Source organism: Dipodomys spectabilis, unplaced genomic scaffold, assembly GCF_019054845.1.
Source record: "Dipodomys spectabilis isolate Male_0828 unplaced genomic scaffold, ASM1905484v1 ptg000512l, whole genome shotgun sequence".
Taxonomy (NCBI): Eukaryota; Metazoa; Chordata; class Mammalia; order Rodentia; family Heteromyidae; genus Dipodomys; species Dipodomys spectabilis.
In genome coordinates, this window is record NW_024871189.1 from 1,558,548 (window position 1) to 1,572,913 (window position 14,366).

At 59.8% G+C, this 14,366-nt stretch overlaps 2 protein-coding genes across 2 annotated transcripts; both read right to left on the bottom strand.

Annotated features, from left to right (window-relative positions):
- Positions 1-205: 205 nt before the first annotated feature.
- On the bottom strand, positions 206-3,480 carry Arhgdia (Rho GDP dissociation inhibitor alpha). Its single transcript, XM_042670007.1, has 6 exons — positions 3,378-3,480; positions 2,341-2,552; positions 1,962-2,045; positions 1,683-1,759; positions 1,533-1,596; positions 206-1,456 (listed from the first exon to the last, which is right to left on the bottom strand). Exons 2-6 carry the CDS (start codon positions 2,528-2,530, stop codon positions 1,257-1,259), a joined length of 615 nt encoding a protein of 204 aa, XP_042525941.1. The 5' UTR covers positions 2,531-2,552; positions 3,378-3,480; the 3' UTR covers positions 206-1,256.
- Positions 3,481-11,314: 7,834 nt separating this feature from the next.
- Positions 11,315-14,336, bottom strand: Alyref (Aly/REF export factor). The gene is made up of 6 exons (XM_042670046.1): positions 13,992-14,336; positions 13,658-13,789; positions 12,668-12,815; positions 12,015-12,078; positions 11,739-11,916; positions 11,315-11,627 (listed from the first exon to the last, which is right to left on the bottom strand). The coding sequence occupies exons 1-6, from the start codon at positions 14,232-14,234 to the stop codon at positions 11,613-11,615; spliced, it is 780 nt and encodes a 259-aa protein (XP_042525980.1). The 5' UTR covers positions 14,235-14,336; the 3' UTR covers positions 11,315-11,612.
- Between the last annotated feature and the right edge of the window lie 30 nt (positions 14,337-14,366).

Genomic DNA, 14,366 nt, shown 5'->3' on the forward strand with positions numbered 1-14,366 from the left:
CCCACTCCTACTTCCTTCAGGGTTCTAGAGTTCCGCTGCTGGCCGATTTGTTCCCAGGAGGCTTTGCACTGACTTCTCACTGAGCAGCCGCAGGGAAGGAGGCTGGGCGTGGCAGCAGGGGCTGTGGCACGCGGGCCTCCACCCCTCCCCACTGGGGTCCCAGCTAGCTTTCCCCTGCACAAGGCAAGCAGCACAGACCCCCAGGCTCCTTCAGGTCGTTTATTTCCCAGTCAGAAGAGAAGCAGGGACAGGTGTGTCTGCCTGTCAAGGCCTGGACCTGGCAGACACCACATGGGGAGTGGGGAGGGAGGGGAGGCACAGGAGACGGCTCCGACTGTGTGTGCACTTGGTCCCACGTTGGCCCTGGGGGGCCAGGGAGGGCTGCCTGGGCGTGGTGGCACTGGAAGCCGGGGAGAGGCAGCAGGCCCGCAGCCCGGAGGACGGCACAGCAGAGGCAATAAATACTGACAGGCCAGGCACGGAGGCCCGGGCCCCAGGCCCGGGGGAGACAGGTAAGGCTGGCCAGTCTGTCCCTCCGGAGCTCTGTGCTGCCCACGCGGGGGAGGCAGAGGCAGGACAGCCACCTCCGGACGGGGCTGGCGGCGTGAGTTTTGGCAATCTGACCTTCTCCCAGCTGCTGGTGCCGCCAGCCCCGGCCACAAGAGGGGCTGTCCAGCCTCCGGGGAGCAACAGCAGCACACCCCAGGCCTCCCCGGGTCGCTGGGTCAGGGTGGCCGACAGGGAGGAAGGGAGACCACATGCTCATGCAGATGGGGGTTAAGAGTTAGCGCGGCCCCCAGGACACGTTCCACATGTTAAGGCATCATGGTTAGACGGTGACCGACAGTGACAGATGAAATGGCCAGGGCGTGGGGACCGGACAGCCTGGACTGGGCCCTGCACACGCACGTTCACCAGGGCAGAGCTGACCGGCTGGGCACCTTCTAAGAGCTGGGACCCGACCAGGCCCAGCCGGTGCCTGGAGGAGAGTGGCGGCGGGAACTGGGGACACACAGGGGAGCAGAAGCCTAGGCCGGAATCCCACCCCACACACAGGCAGAAGCAGCAATGTGACACTGGAGACCACGGGGACCGTGTGGAGGAGCGGCGGGCAGAGGAGGCCTGGAGCTGGACCGGTTAGGAGTGACGGAGGGAAAGGGCCCTGTCAGCACTTTGGTTCGGGGTGGGGAAGGGCATGGGGTGGGGCATGTCGGTCCTTCTGTCTGTCCGTGCCCTGCCCACCTCCTGGCTGAGGCTCAGTCCTTCCATTCCTTTTTGATGGTCAGATTCCACTCCCAGGACAGGTGGTCGGTCTTGTCGTCGTCTGTGAAGCGGGACTTGATGTTGTAGCTGCCCCGGGCCAGCATGCCCTTGGGAGCCTCTTCCATGGGCGTCAGGAACTCGTACTCCTCCGCCCGGGGCCCGTAGCTCCCCACCATGTAGTCAGTCTTGTCAACTAGAGACAAGAAGAGCTCGGTCAACAGCACCGCCGCCCTCCCCGCAGACCCAGGCTCTCCCTCCCCTCCACTCACTCTTGACGCCTTTCCGGTATGTGTGCTGGATGTACTTCATGCCTGACACGATCTCTCTGTTCACCTGCCAGAAGCCACACCAGGGATCAGCCAACTGCTCCACTCCTCCGGACCCCTGTCCCCCAAGGCCCCCTGAAGCTCCAGCCTTACCCGGAAGGAGATTTTTATCTGGTATTCCACGCCCTCTTTCAGCACGAAAGACTGCTTCTTGAAGCTCTCCAGGTCACCTGTGTTAGGGGAAGGAAAGTTCTTAGGCTGCCTGAGACTCTACCCCGGCCCTCCTGGGGTGCCCAGCCCCTCCCAAGCCCCAAGCAAGGTCTCCCGGATTGCCTGTCTGCTCGCCCCACCAGAGGGCGTCAGCGCTGAAATGCTTTCAGGGCCTGGGGGCGTGCCAGCTGGCTCCACCCAGGGACCCAGGTGACCCCTCACCTGTCAGGTCCAGCTCCAGCGGGCCAGGGGCAGTGCTGCACACCAGGGTCAGACGGGTCACGATCACGTTGGGGACATTGGGGTCTGTGGAGCACAGCTGTCAGAACCCCACCCCAGGCTTCCCCCAGCCCCACCCCTATGGAAGGCAGAGGAGAGGACCTGGGGGGGGGGGCTGGTGCCCTAGTAGGGGGTAGAGGAGGAGGGTGTCCTGTGCCCTGGCAGGGGAGTAGAGGGAGGACAGGGGGCTGACCGGTGGGCAGGCGGGGGCGGGGGGGGTGAGCGGTGGGGGGGGGGCGGGGGGGCTGATTGGTGGGAGGGGGCAGGGGGGTGTGACCCACGCCCTGGCGGGGGCCGCCGGTGCCCCGGCGCGCCTGCTCACCGGCGGAGACGGCCACGCGGCCCAGCAGAGCCTCCTTGTACTTGCGCAGGCTCTCGTCGTCTTTGTCCAGCTCCTGGATCTCCTGGATGCTCTTCTGAGCCGGCGGCTTATAGTTGACGGAGTGCTCGTCCTCCTCGTTCTCGGCCGCGATCTGAGCCAGCTGCTCGGCTGTGGGCTCCTGTTCCGCCATGCTCACGTCTGGCCTGGGACACCTGTGGGCGGGGCGGGGCCGTGACAGCCGCGGACGCCCGGGAAAGCGCGCCTGCTGGGCCGGGAGGCCGGGGCGCGGGGCAGGGCGTCGGGAGGGCGGCTCTCCGCCCCGGCCTGTGGCTCGGAGGCGGGGCTCACCGCCCTCCTCACCCGGACCCCGGGGCGGGCACCTCCGGGGAGGGACGGGCGCTGGCCACGTGCACGCCGCGGGCCGGGCTCCCGGGGCTCAGGGTCGGGGCCCGGAGGGTCTGGACTCGCCCTCCCCGCGCGCCGCGGCTCAGAGCCGCCTTCCACGGGTGCTTCCCGGAACGCCCGGGGCGGCGCCGCCCTCCTCCCGCGCGGCCCCGGCTCCCCACGGATGCCGGAAACGCGTTCGCATCCCGGGGGTGCGGGGCGCGTCCCGCGGGTCGACACCGGCGCCCCGCTCCCCGGCCCGCCCAGGCCGCCCAGGGCCGGCGGCGGAGGGGCCGCGGCCCCGCCCCGCCCCGCCCCGCCCGCCCGCCCGGGCGCGGCTCCGCGCGACAGCATCCCGGGGCGCGGCCCGCACTTCCGCGAGGCCCTCGGTCCCCGCGGGCGGGGCGGGCGCAGGTGGGGTCGGGCCGCGCCCCGGGCCTGGGCCGCCCCGCCGGCGGGGAGGGGGCGCAGGGGGCCCGCCGGGCCCGCGACCCCGGCGACGCCGCCCGGGAAGCGGCGCCCGCCGCAGCGCTGCCCGCGCCGCGCCCCGGGCCCGCCCCGCCCGGCCCGCGCCCCGCCCCGCCCCGCCGGGCCCGCGGCGGCCGCACAAAGGCCCGCGCCCGCCGCGCGCCGCGCGCCGCCGGGCCACTCACCGGAGGCTCGACCGCTGCGCTCGCGCTCCCTCCCGCACCAAATGACGAACGTCGTCGGCCGCCCGCCGCCGGGACGGTCACTTCCGGGGTCACGCGACTTCCGCTCCCCGGGCGGGGTCCGCCCGCGCATGCGCGGTGGGCGGCGCGGGCCGGGGCGTCACCGCCATCTTGCGGCCGGCCTCGTGGGCGTGTCCTGCGTGGGCCTGCGCCCGCGACCGCCCCGCAGGCCCTGCGTGGTCGTAGTGAGGCCAGGGCGTTCCCTCCGCGGCTACGGCCGAGCCTAAGGCGCTCCACACGCCCCCTCTGGAGCCGCCTCCCGGCCCGCCAGGCCCCAGGCTGCTCTGCCTTTGTCCTGCGCCCCCTGCGCGGGGCCACACCTCGTGGGTGTGGCGGTTCGCGCGGCCCTGGGCGCCCTGCGCGTCCCGGGTGCCCGCGTCCTCCCGGGAGGCCGCGCGTCCTGCGCGTCCCGGGTGCCCGCGTTCTCCCCTGAGGCCGCGCGTCCTGCGCGTCCCGGGTGCCCGCGTTCTCCCGGGAGGCCGCGCGTCCTGCGCGTCCCGGGTGCCCGCGTTCTCCTGTGAGGCTGCAGGCCCTGCGCGTCCCGGGTGCCCGCGTTCTTCCCGGAGGCCGCAGGCCCTGCGCGTCCCGGGTGCCCGCGTTCTTCCCGGAGGCCGCAGGCCCTGCGCGTCCCGGGTGCCCGCGTTCTCCCCGGAGGCCGCAGGCCCTGCGCGTCCCGGGTGCCCGCGTTCTCCCGGGAGGCCGCGCGTCCTGCGCGTCCCGGGTGCCCGCGTTCTCCCGGGAGGCCGCAGGCCCTGCGCGTCCCGGGTGCCCGCGTTCTCCCGGGAGGCCGTGCCCTGCGCACCCCCATTCCATCCCGGATTATCCCGGGAGGCTGTGGGTGGAGGACTGACTCCCGCCTTTCCCAGGTCAAACAAGGCACCAGCTGTGCCCTAGGCAGGTCACTCTGACCTTGGCTCACGGGAAGTCCCCTCGGCGCTGGGCCTGGCCAAGGACACCACCCTCAGCCCCCCAGGGACCACAGCTTATTTTTCAATTTCCTGCTTCCTTGTTAAGATCCATATAAACCTACCCCCAACTCCAGTTCCTGGCACCGCATCTCACACTTCCGAAAGTGCATGTATGCAGTGCCAGTACTGGGGCCTGAGCTCAGGGCCTAGGCACTGCCCCTGAGCCAATTTGTGCTCAGGGTTAGCTCTATCACTGGAGCCACAGTGCCACTTCCGGTGTTTTCCTAGTCTCAGACTTTTCTGCTCGGGCTGGCTTGAACCATGATCCTCAGATCTCAGCCTCCAGAGTAGCTAGGATTACAGGCACCTAGCTCTTTGGGTTTTTTGTTTGTTTGTTTGGTTTTGTTTTTGCTCTTCTAGTTGAGTCCTGCTCCACTTCCAGATTTTTGGTGGTTACTTGCTGAAGAGTTTCAACTGATTTCCAGGCTGGGCTGGTTTTCTTCAGAGATCCTCAGGTCCCAGCCTCCTAAGGAGCTAGGATTACAGGTGTGACTCACACCTGCTATGCCCAGCGTTATTCTGTTCTGTTAAATGCAATGAATACAAATGACAATAGGACATGCAGTTTCCTGTAAGCCACCTACCTGTGTTTCCTAGTAAGCTCCAAATTTCCCAGGGAGAAAAGTTCTAATCCATAATGACTTGTCTTCAATGCAGACAAAAATAGAGAGTAAAAACACCCAAAAAGCCAGGAGCTAGTGTAATCCTCACTATATAGGAAGCTGAGATTTGAGGATTGCCATCATGGGAAGGAAAGTTTGTGGGACTCATCTTTAGTTAACCATCAAAAAGCCCCAAGTAGAATTGCGCTCAGAGCGGTAGAATGCTAGCCTTAAGCAAAAACAGCTCAGGTACTGCACCTAAGTCCTGAATTCAAACCCCAGGACTGGCAAAAAAACAAACCAGAATGAAGCTATTGCTCAAATGGTAGAGCACCCACCTTGAAGGAAAAAGCTCAGGACAGCAACCAACCTTAAATTCAAGACCCAGGATTGGCACACACGCACGCATGTGCACAGAGGAAGTTCTTTTTTTGGGGGGGTGGGGGAGGGTCCAGTCGTGGGGCCTGAACTCTGGGCCTGGGCGCTGTCCCTCAGCTCTTCAGCTCAAGGCTAGCACTCTACCACTTGAGCCACAGCGCCACTTCCGGCTTTTTTCTTTTTGTTTATATGGTGCTGAGGAATTGAACCCAGGGCTTCATACATGCAAGGCAAGCGCTCTACCACTGAACCACCTTCCCAGCCCCAACACAGAGGAAGTTCTGAAACATGCTACAATACAAGTGAATCTTTTGGATTGTTGATAAGGAATAGGAAGCCAGATAAAATACTCTATGAGCTGGGCACTGGTGGCTCAGGCCTGTCATCCTAGCTACTGAGGAGGTTGAGGTCTGAGGATCACAGTTCAAAGCCAGCCTGGGCAGGAAAGTCCATGAGACTCTTATCTCCAATTAAGCACTAGAAAACTGGAAGTGTTGCTGTGGCTCAAGTGGTAGAGTGCTTGCTTAGAGCTGAAGAGCTGAGGGACAGCGCCCAAGCCCAGGGTTCAAGCCCCACAAAAAACTCAAGCCCTTACAAAAAAAGCTCAGTGAAGCCCCACAACTCACACACACACACACACATACACACACACACACACACACACACACACACACCCCAAAGGAAAAAAATACTATATGATTCCATTTATATAGCACACCAAAAACAGGCAAATTCATAGAAAGTAGATAACTAGTGGCTGATGATAGGAGAAACGCACAGGACCTGCCAGGGTTTGAGGCTTCTTTTAGGGATGATGGTGGGGAGGAGGTGCTAAGCCTTCTGTGGCAATGAGACTGTGTACCTGCTCAGTGGGTGAGTCAGCGACTCCTCACAAAGCACTGACTGCAGACTGCTTGCAGTCCTAGCCGCAGCCACACTCTTGGGAGAGTGTGGGAGGCAGCCTTCCTTATACTGTGACCTTTTTGTTATTTCAATAAGACACTAGTTTACTTTTAAAAGCAACTTCATATTATAGTTAAGACTGTGTGTGGAGGCAGTCTGCATCAAACCCCAGCACCTCAGCTTTTTGTCTTTGTTTTTTGTTTTTGGGTCCGGTCGTGGGGCCTGAACTCTGGGCCTGGGCGCTGTCCCTCAGCTCTTCAGCTCAAGGCTAGCGCTCTACCACTTGAGCCACAGTGCCACTTCCGGCTTTTTTCTTTTTGCTTATGTGGCGCTGGGAATCGAACCCAGGGCCTCAGGCATGCAAGGCAAGTGCTCTACCACTGAGCCACCTTCCCAGCCCCCTAGCACCTCAGCTTTGCAGCCTGTTAGCTTTGACTACATACCTCTGGCTGATGGTGGCTGACGCGGGGCACTAATTCCCCACCCTTTCCTCTCCCTTGGCGTCCTGAACTTGCCAAGTATGTTATCTCAGTACTCGGTTTTGCTGTTGTTTTGTGTGTGCATGCATGTGTGTGTGTGTGCATGTGTGCGCGCGTGCTGGTCCTGGGGCTTGAAGCCAGGGCTTAGGCACTGTCTCCTGAGCTTTTTTTTTTTTTTTGGTCAGTCATGGGTCTTGAACTCTGGGCCTGGGCGCTGTCCCTCAGGTCTTCAGCTCAAGGCAAATGCTCTACCACTTGAGCCACAGTGCCACTTCTGTTTTTTCTGAGTGGTTTATTGGAGATAAGAGTCTCATGGACTTCCGTGCTTGGGTTGGCTTTGAACCACAATCCTCAGATCTCAGCCTCCTGAATAGCTAGGATGACAGACATGAGCCACCAGCACCCAGCTGGTCCCCTGAACTTTTGTGCTCAAGGCTAGTGCTCTACCACTTGAACAACAGCCCTACTTCTGGCTTTTTGCTGATTATTTGAAAATAAAAGTCTCATAGACTTAGCTGCCAGTCTGGCTCAGGTCTCAGCCTCCCGAGTAGCTTGGATTATAGGCATGAGCGACCCATGGCCTATCTACCTCAGGACCTTTTGCTTGCTATTCTCTACCAGTAAAACATTCCCCAGAAACTGGTGGGTGTGGCCCACACACCCTGCTGGGAGTCCTGGCCCGGCCGTGTTTTCTCAGAGAATTTCCTGTGTGGGGTTCTGCACAGCCACCTCTTCTGGCACCCTGTGTTCATTTCCCTTTGCCCATCCTCCATCAGAAGGTCCTGCATCTGAGAAGAGACAGCATTTGGCTCTCTATTTCCCAAGGTACTGGAAAACTATGCCTGGTGTTCAGCAAGCACTCAGACTTGTGTTGGGTGAGTAAATAAGGTTTATTGTTTTTGCATTCCTGCATTCCTTTTCTTGGCTGGATTCCTGGGAGGATCAGAGACCCACGTAGAGGAGACCTTATTTAGTAGACATAAACCAGGCTGTGAACAGGCACATGGTGATTGTATGGAGAGAAGCTCTGGGTCTGTTTCTGCTTGCACACTTCCCTGACACGCTGTGGCACCCTACATTAGGGCTGCTCATTTTTGTGTCTCTTCTGGTACACTTTTGGAGCTTGGTAAGGAGCAAAACTTACTGATGTTGGGCTGGGAAGGTGGCTCAGTGGTAGCGTGCTTGCCTTGAATGCATGAGGCCCTGGGTTCGATTCCTCAGCACCACATAAGCAAAAAGAAAAAAGCCGGAAGTGGCGCTGTGGCTCAAGTGGTAGAGTGCTAGCCTTGAGCTGAAGAGCTGAGGGACAGCGCCCGGGCCCAGAGTTCAAGCCCCACAACCAGCAACAACAACAACAAAAGAGTTTCATGGACTTTATTTCCCGGGCTGAATCCCAAAGCCTTTTGAGGGTGGTGTGAGTCTGTGTCCAGTCCCAGAGGCCATGCTGACCTGAGGCCCCTCCTCATCCAGCATGGATCTTTGTCCACACTCAACAAAAGCCAAGGTTCTCCAGCTACAGCCAAAAGCTTTCGGCTGATGCTGCAAGCAGCTGCCCAGGGAGACCATCAGCCCAGGGGAAAGCCTGGGGAAGGCCTGTTTCTTCCTTTCTTTCCTTTATTCTTGAACTCTGGGCTTGGGAACTGTCCTTGCACTCTTCAGCTCAAGGCAAGTGCTGTACCGCTTGAGCCACAGCACCACTTCCAGTTTTCTTTATTGGAGATAAGAGTCTCACAGACTTTCCTGCCTGGGCTGGCTTTGAACCACGGTCCTCAGATCTCAGCTTCCTGAGTAGCTAGGATGACAGGCGTGAGCCACTGGCGTGGGCTGTTTCTTCCTTTCTCCTGGCCCGTTTGAAAGCCCTGAAGTCTACCCCTCACTCATGAGCCACATGCTCAGTCTCCTCTTGGGCACCGCGGACTCTACAGGTTCTGGGTTTCCCAGGTGCCTGAAGCGTGCAAGCCAGCCTGCCAAAGACATGTTGCTCACGCTCTGAGCAAGAATCGTAGGAGACAGAAGCATGCTGGCCGCCAGGTCTCCCTCCATCCTTCCACCCACTTAACCTTCTTTGGGAAAAGCAGTGCTGGCCTGTGACTCCTTGCCCCGGCCTCGGCCTCGGCCCCGCACACACGCCGTTGGTTCCAGCTGCATCAGTACAAGTGCACATCTCCTCTTCCCCCACACTTCCCTGGAACGACCGTAAGAAATGGTCCTCTGGCCAAAGGAAGGAAGGGAGGCTGTGCAGCCGCCTCGGCACAAATGCTGGCCTTGCCCCTCAAGGCTGCCCGGGATCTAACCTCAGCACTGGTGTCTCCTGGCACGCACCTGGCTTCGTGCTGCGACATCCTCTTTCCCACCAACTCTTTCAGCGCTGTCTAGGACACTGGAGCCGCTCCTGCCTGGCCTCCCGTGTCAGTGAGCACGGTGTTAGGTTGTTCCTTCTCAGGACCGCCCACCCACTGAAGCCATGTCTCACAAGCCTTCCTTGTGCCCTGCTAGCTCCCCAGGTTGCTTGTGCCTCTGGCGAGAAACCACCTACTGCCAAGCCACCAGGGCCCAGCACTGTGCCCAGCACAGGTGGCCACTGGTGCTGGTGCACATCACTCCCCAAGCCCGAGAGGTCGGTCCTGCAGCTTTCCGGGCTGCCTGCCACCGTGCTGTGCCCGGCCAGCCCCAACACTCAGCCACGCCACCTCCTCAGGGCCCGCCTGGCACTGATTGACTTCTGTCTCTCATCCGTAGTCACAGCAACTCAAGTAGATACATCATCACCCTTTCCCTTGCTGGACTAAGCTCCTTAGGTGGGGGGGTGGAGGCGTGGCTCAGCTGGCAGAGCACCAGCCAGTGGACCCAAGTGTCAGGACCATTCAGTCACCTCCATCCATCTTCCTGCCCCTTGTGATGTTCCTGCCCCGTGCACAGGCCCCGCAGACACCGCTGGCCCCGCAGAGCCGCCCCGCACGCAGCCGGGGACGCACAAACAGCCTTCAGCAGCGCAGGGGCTCTCCTGCCTCTGGCCTCTACTGGCAGGCCCCAGAGTGGAGGGCAGGGCCAGGGAGCCAGCTCCCCGCCGGAGCCCCAGCTCAAGTGGCGCTGTAGCTCAAGTGGTAGAGCGCTCGCCTTGAGCTGAAGAGCTGAGGGACAGCGCCCAGGCCCAGAGTTCAAGCCCCATAACCGCCAAAAAATAAAAATAAAGGAGGCGTACCGTTTCCCCTTCAACTCAGCTGTAGACTTTACTGTTCATGCCAGGCTTTCCTTCAAATAAAAACCTGTTGTCTTTTCTTACAAGGGTATAGGCACCCACCGTCACACCTGGCCTGGCTATGTTCTTCCACTAGTTATTTTTTGACCAAGTTCAGCTAGCTCTCCTTGCAGTCAATTAAGTGACTCAGTCATTATTCACTATGCAATACAATGTAACCACTTACATTTATTTTTATTTGGTGCCTGTCCTCCGGCTTGAACTCTGGGCCAGGGCTCTGTCCCTGAACTCCTTTTGCTCAAGGCTAGCACTTTACCACTCAAGCCACAGCATCCCAATTCCAGCTTTTTTCTGTGATTAATTGGATGTGAGTCTAACAGACTTTCCTGCCTGGGCTGGCTTGACACCATGATCCTCAGATCGCAGCCTTTTTGAGTAGTTGATTATAGATGTGAGCCCATGTTTTTTATTAAGTACTTTAAATAACCAGTATCACTTAGGATTATGCCCATAATCTTAGCTACTCAGGATTAAGAGATAGCAAGAAATTCTGAGGCCAGTCTGGGCAAGAAGTCTACAAAATCTCAAGTGGACCAGTAAGAACCCAGGCAGTATGGCGGTATATACCTGTCCCTCTAGCTATGTGGAAAACATGGATAAAATCATGGTCTAGGCCACCCTAGTATATATATTTTTTAAAAAAGCAAAATCCTGTTAGAGAAGCTGGATGCTGGTGGAACTGAAATCTAAGTTTGAAGTCAGCCCAGGCAAAATCTGTAACTCTATCTCTAATTAACCACCCAAAACCAAAATCTGGAGTTGTAGCTCAGATGGTGGAATGCTGCCCTTGAGTATAAAAGCTTAAGGATAAAAGCTTAGTTCAAGCCCCAGGGTGTACAGACAGACAAGACAGACAGACACACACACACACACACACAAACGTACATGTAAACTAACAGAAAAGTAAAGCACCACAGGATGTGCATTCTTGTCATTTTTTCCAGAAACAACATGGTCCAGGACACTGAAGAACCACCACAGTTAAGGGACAGCACTGTGAGTCTGAAATGTCCAATCCAGGCTTCTGTGAGACCAGGTATGAAGCGTAAAATGAACAGCCCAGGAACGTAGGGTCATGGGAAATGGAGAAATGAAGGGCCTGTTGTGCCCCACTCCCTCCCTCCACCCCAAGGTGAAGGGTGGTGGAGGATGGACAGGCAGCTCCAGGCTGAGCCATGTGCTCAGTTACCACACACCTGCAGAGAGTAAGTTTGAACAGTGGGGAGAAGAAAGTAACAGCTACAAATTCTCGCAGCGATCAGCAAGGGGACGAACCAGGCAGACTGCTCTGTTCTACACACATTTCTATTTTATTATGGCAAAGGTGAAAACGTCACCTTCCCCACAACAGCAACCAGTAAAATTTATCCCAAAAATAACTCGGTACAAAACAGGTCTGTTTCAGAATTAAAAAAAAAAAAAAAAAGAAAGAAAAAAGAAAGAAGGGGAGGGGGCTTTACATGAGTTTTAAATCCTATTTTAAAACAAAAGAAATGAATCCGATTGGCCGCACAGCCCAGCTGCCCCCTCCCCTCCAGGGAGGGGGCGTGGACGCAGCCTGGGTCCTGTTGCCGGCGAGGGCTTGCTGCTTAACTGGTGTCCATCTGAAACAGAGGGGAAGGTTCACTCAGGAGGTGCTGGTGCTTCTGGCTCTAGTGGGCCTGGGGCCGAGCACTGTCCCACCCTGGCTTCGGCACAGTCTCCACAGGACTCACCCTGGCATTATAGGCATCCAGCTGTGCGTCCAGCTCCTCTGCTGATAGCTGCTGCTTTGAGTTCCTGCCCGTGCCTCTGCCTCTTCCTCTACTGCCTCCACGGGTCCCTCTTCGAGTGCCACCACCACTGCCAAATCCTCCAGAGCCACGGCTTCTAGTCATGCCACCTCTGTTTATGCTAGGGAGAACACAAAGAACTCGTTGGTTTAGCTAGGAGAGACCACCAGGGGAAGGATGATCAGCATCACGGCCCATCTCAAAGCCCCCAGAACTCACCTTTGTGCAGGTCTCCGCTGTGTATCGATCTGTGATGTGACAAGCTGGATGTTCATGGGGCGGCCTGTGGCAAAGAATACAAGAGTTCTCATTCCAGAGGCTCTGATGCTGACCCAAGGATCCCACACCCTGGTCTCCATGCAAGCTCTGGAAAGGGCCTCTGTGCGTCTCCAATGCCCCCAATGGGGAGATGGCCTGGAGAGCCTGGTGGGAAGACAAAGTGGCAAGGACAACACCCCACCGACACGTCTCTCCTTCTCAGTTCAGGCTAAGAGGGCTGTTTGGTCAGGTGTCTGGGGTGCTCATGGGTGGACAGGTGTGGGTGACCTGGCGGAAGAAGAACAGGTACCTTTATCTTACGACTACAGCCCCGCACTCAGGTGTACTATGGCGGTTCTGAGAAGGCTTCACAGAAGTGAATCTTCCGGAAGGAGCTGAAGGAGGGGAGGGATGTAGCTTGCTGGATGGGGGTTCACAAGAGGTTGGTCCAGATGTGTGGGGCAGCATGAGAGGTGGCAGAATGGAAGAGAGAGACAAAGGGGGCAAATGCAAAGTGTCCTCCACCAGAGGGGCAGCCCATATTCCTACAGGGACAGGTGCCAGCCCCAAATTCCACAAGCCCGGCAGGCTCTTGGGCCCAGCCCCAGACTCACCATCCAAAGGAACACCGTTGTACTGTTTCATAGCCTTCAGGGCATCTGCCTTGCGTTCAAAGTGCACATCTGCTGTTCCTAAGCTGCGCCCAGAGCGATCGTAGTGCACAGCAGCCTTCTTTAAGGTTCCAAACTCAGCAAACAGTTCCTAAGAATCAGATAGGGGACCGTTAGCATGGCACCTAACTTGTTTTCCTTATGGTGGCCTTGGAGTCCCTACCAGCATGAGGGCTGGGGGTGGGGGCGGTGCTTCCCTGGCAACCAGAGGGGGCAGGGCAAAGGGTAAAGGAGCTGGAGGAAGGGGACAGAATCGCCCGCTTCCAAGGACATAGGGGTTTAGAGGCCCAGTGCCTCCCTAGAAACCTAGAACACAACCTAGGCCTAGGACACAAAACTTAAGTCATCATCCTGCTTAGCAAAGGAAGACTTACAAATGCCTAGGGACTGCTTGATGAAACAGTAGAAGGTCAGGAGTAAAAGCCAAGGAGGAAGATGTCCAGCAGACCAGAGCAGCGGTTAGGGCCCGTTGATACTGGCGCGCCGGACCCCACCCTTCACCCCCAGACACATTGTCTCACCTTTCCAAAACTCTCCTCCAACTCAAGCCTGCCGCAAAGTCTGAAGTCAAGCAGGCCACGGAGGCAGCCCTGACCTCAGGCAGGCTGGGCGCTGCGAGAGGGACCCCGGAGTGCGGGGCTGCTCCCGAGTGCGGAGACACTGTGAGTGCCACGGGGTGTCTCGCGCTCGCCAGGCCGACCTGATGGAGGGACTCGGGGAAGAAGACCCCGGAAGGCCCGGCACTGCCTCTCGCCTCCAAGTCTCATTCCCAACAAGTTGTGTCTAGCCAGAAAACCACCTTCCGTGCCTTTGGCTTTCGTTAAAAAAGACCAAGTGGGAACGGGCAGACCCAAGAAGCTTCGGTGGGAGCCGGGGCGCCGTGTCAGCCTCCGGAGCAGCGATCTGAGCCCGGCGGTCGCCCGCGCCGCCTACCTGGATGTCGGCGTCCGACACTCCGAAGTCCAGGTTGGACACCAGCAGCTTGCCCCCGGTCTCCACGCCGGCGCCGCCGCCGAAGCCGCTGTCGAAGAGGTCGTGCTGCCACTTGTCGGGAAGCTGCTTGGGCTGCGGGCGGAGCGGGCCGGTGAGCCCCGCAGCCCGGCCCCCGGCGGCGCCCGCGGCCCCTCGGCGCGCGCCACGCGGCCCCCGGCGGCGCAGGACAAAGCGCCCGGCGGGGTCCCCGCCGCCGCCGCCGCCGCCGCCGCCGGGCCCGGCCCCGCCCCGCGCCGCCGCCCCGCGCCGCCGCCCCGCCCGGCCCCGCACTCACCCGGCTGTAGGGCGCCGGCCGGTTCCGGCCGCCGCCGCCGCCGCCCGCGGCGCCGCGGGCGATGGCCGGCCGGTTCCGCATGGGCCCGCCGCCCCGGCTGACCCGCGCGGCGGCCTGCGCCCCGCCGCCGCGGCCGCCCTGCGAGCCGGCCCTGCCGCGGCCCCGGCCCCCGCCGCGGCCGCCCCGCTGGCTCCGGTTCAGCTTAATGATGTCGTCCAGAGACATATCCATTTTGTCGGCCATGGCGGGCGCGGATCGGGCCTCGGCTCGAGCCCGCGCGTCAGCACGCCCGCTCGTCACGTCCGGCGTCGCGCGCGGCCTTCCGGCGAGGCGGCCCGGGGCGGCAGCTGATTGGCCGCGGCGCGAGTGGCGCGG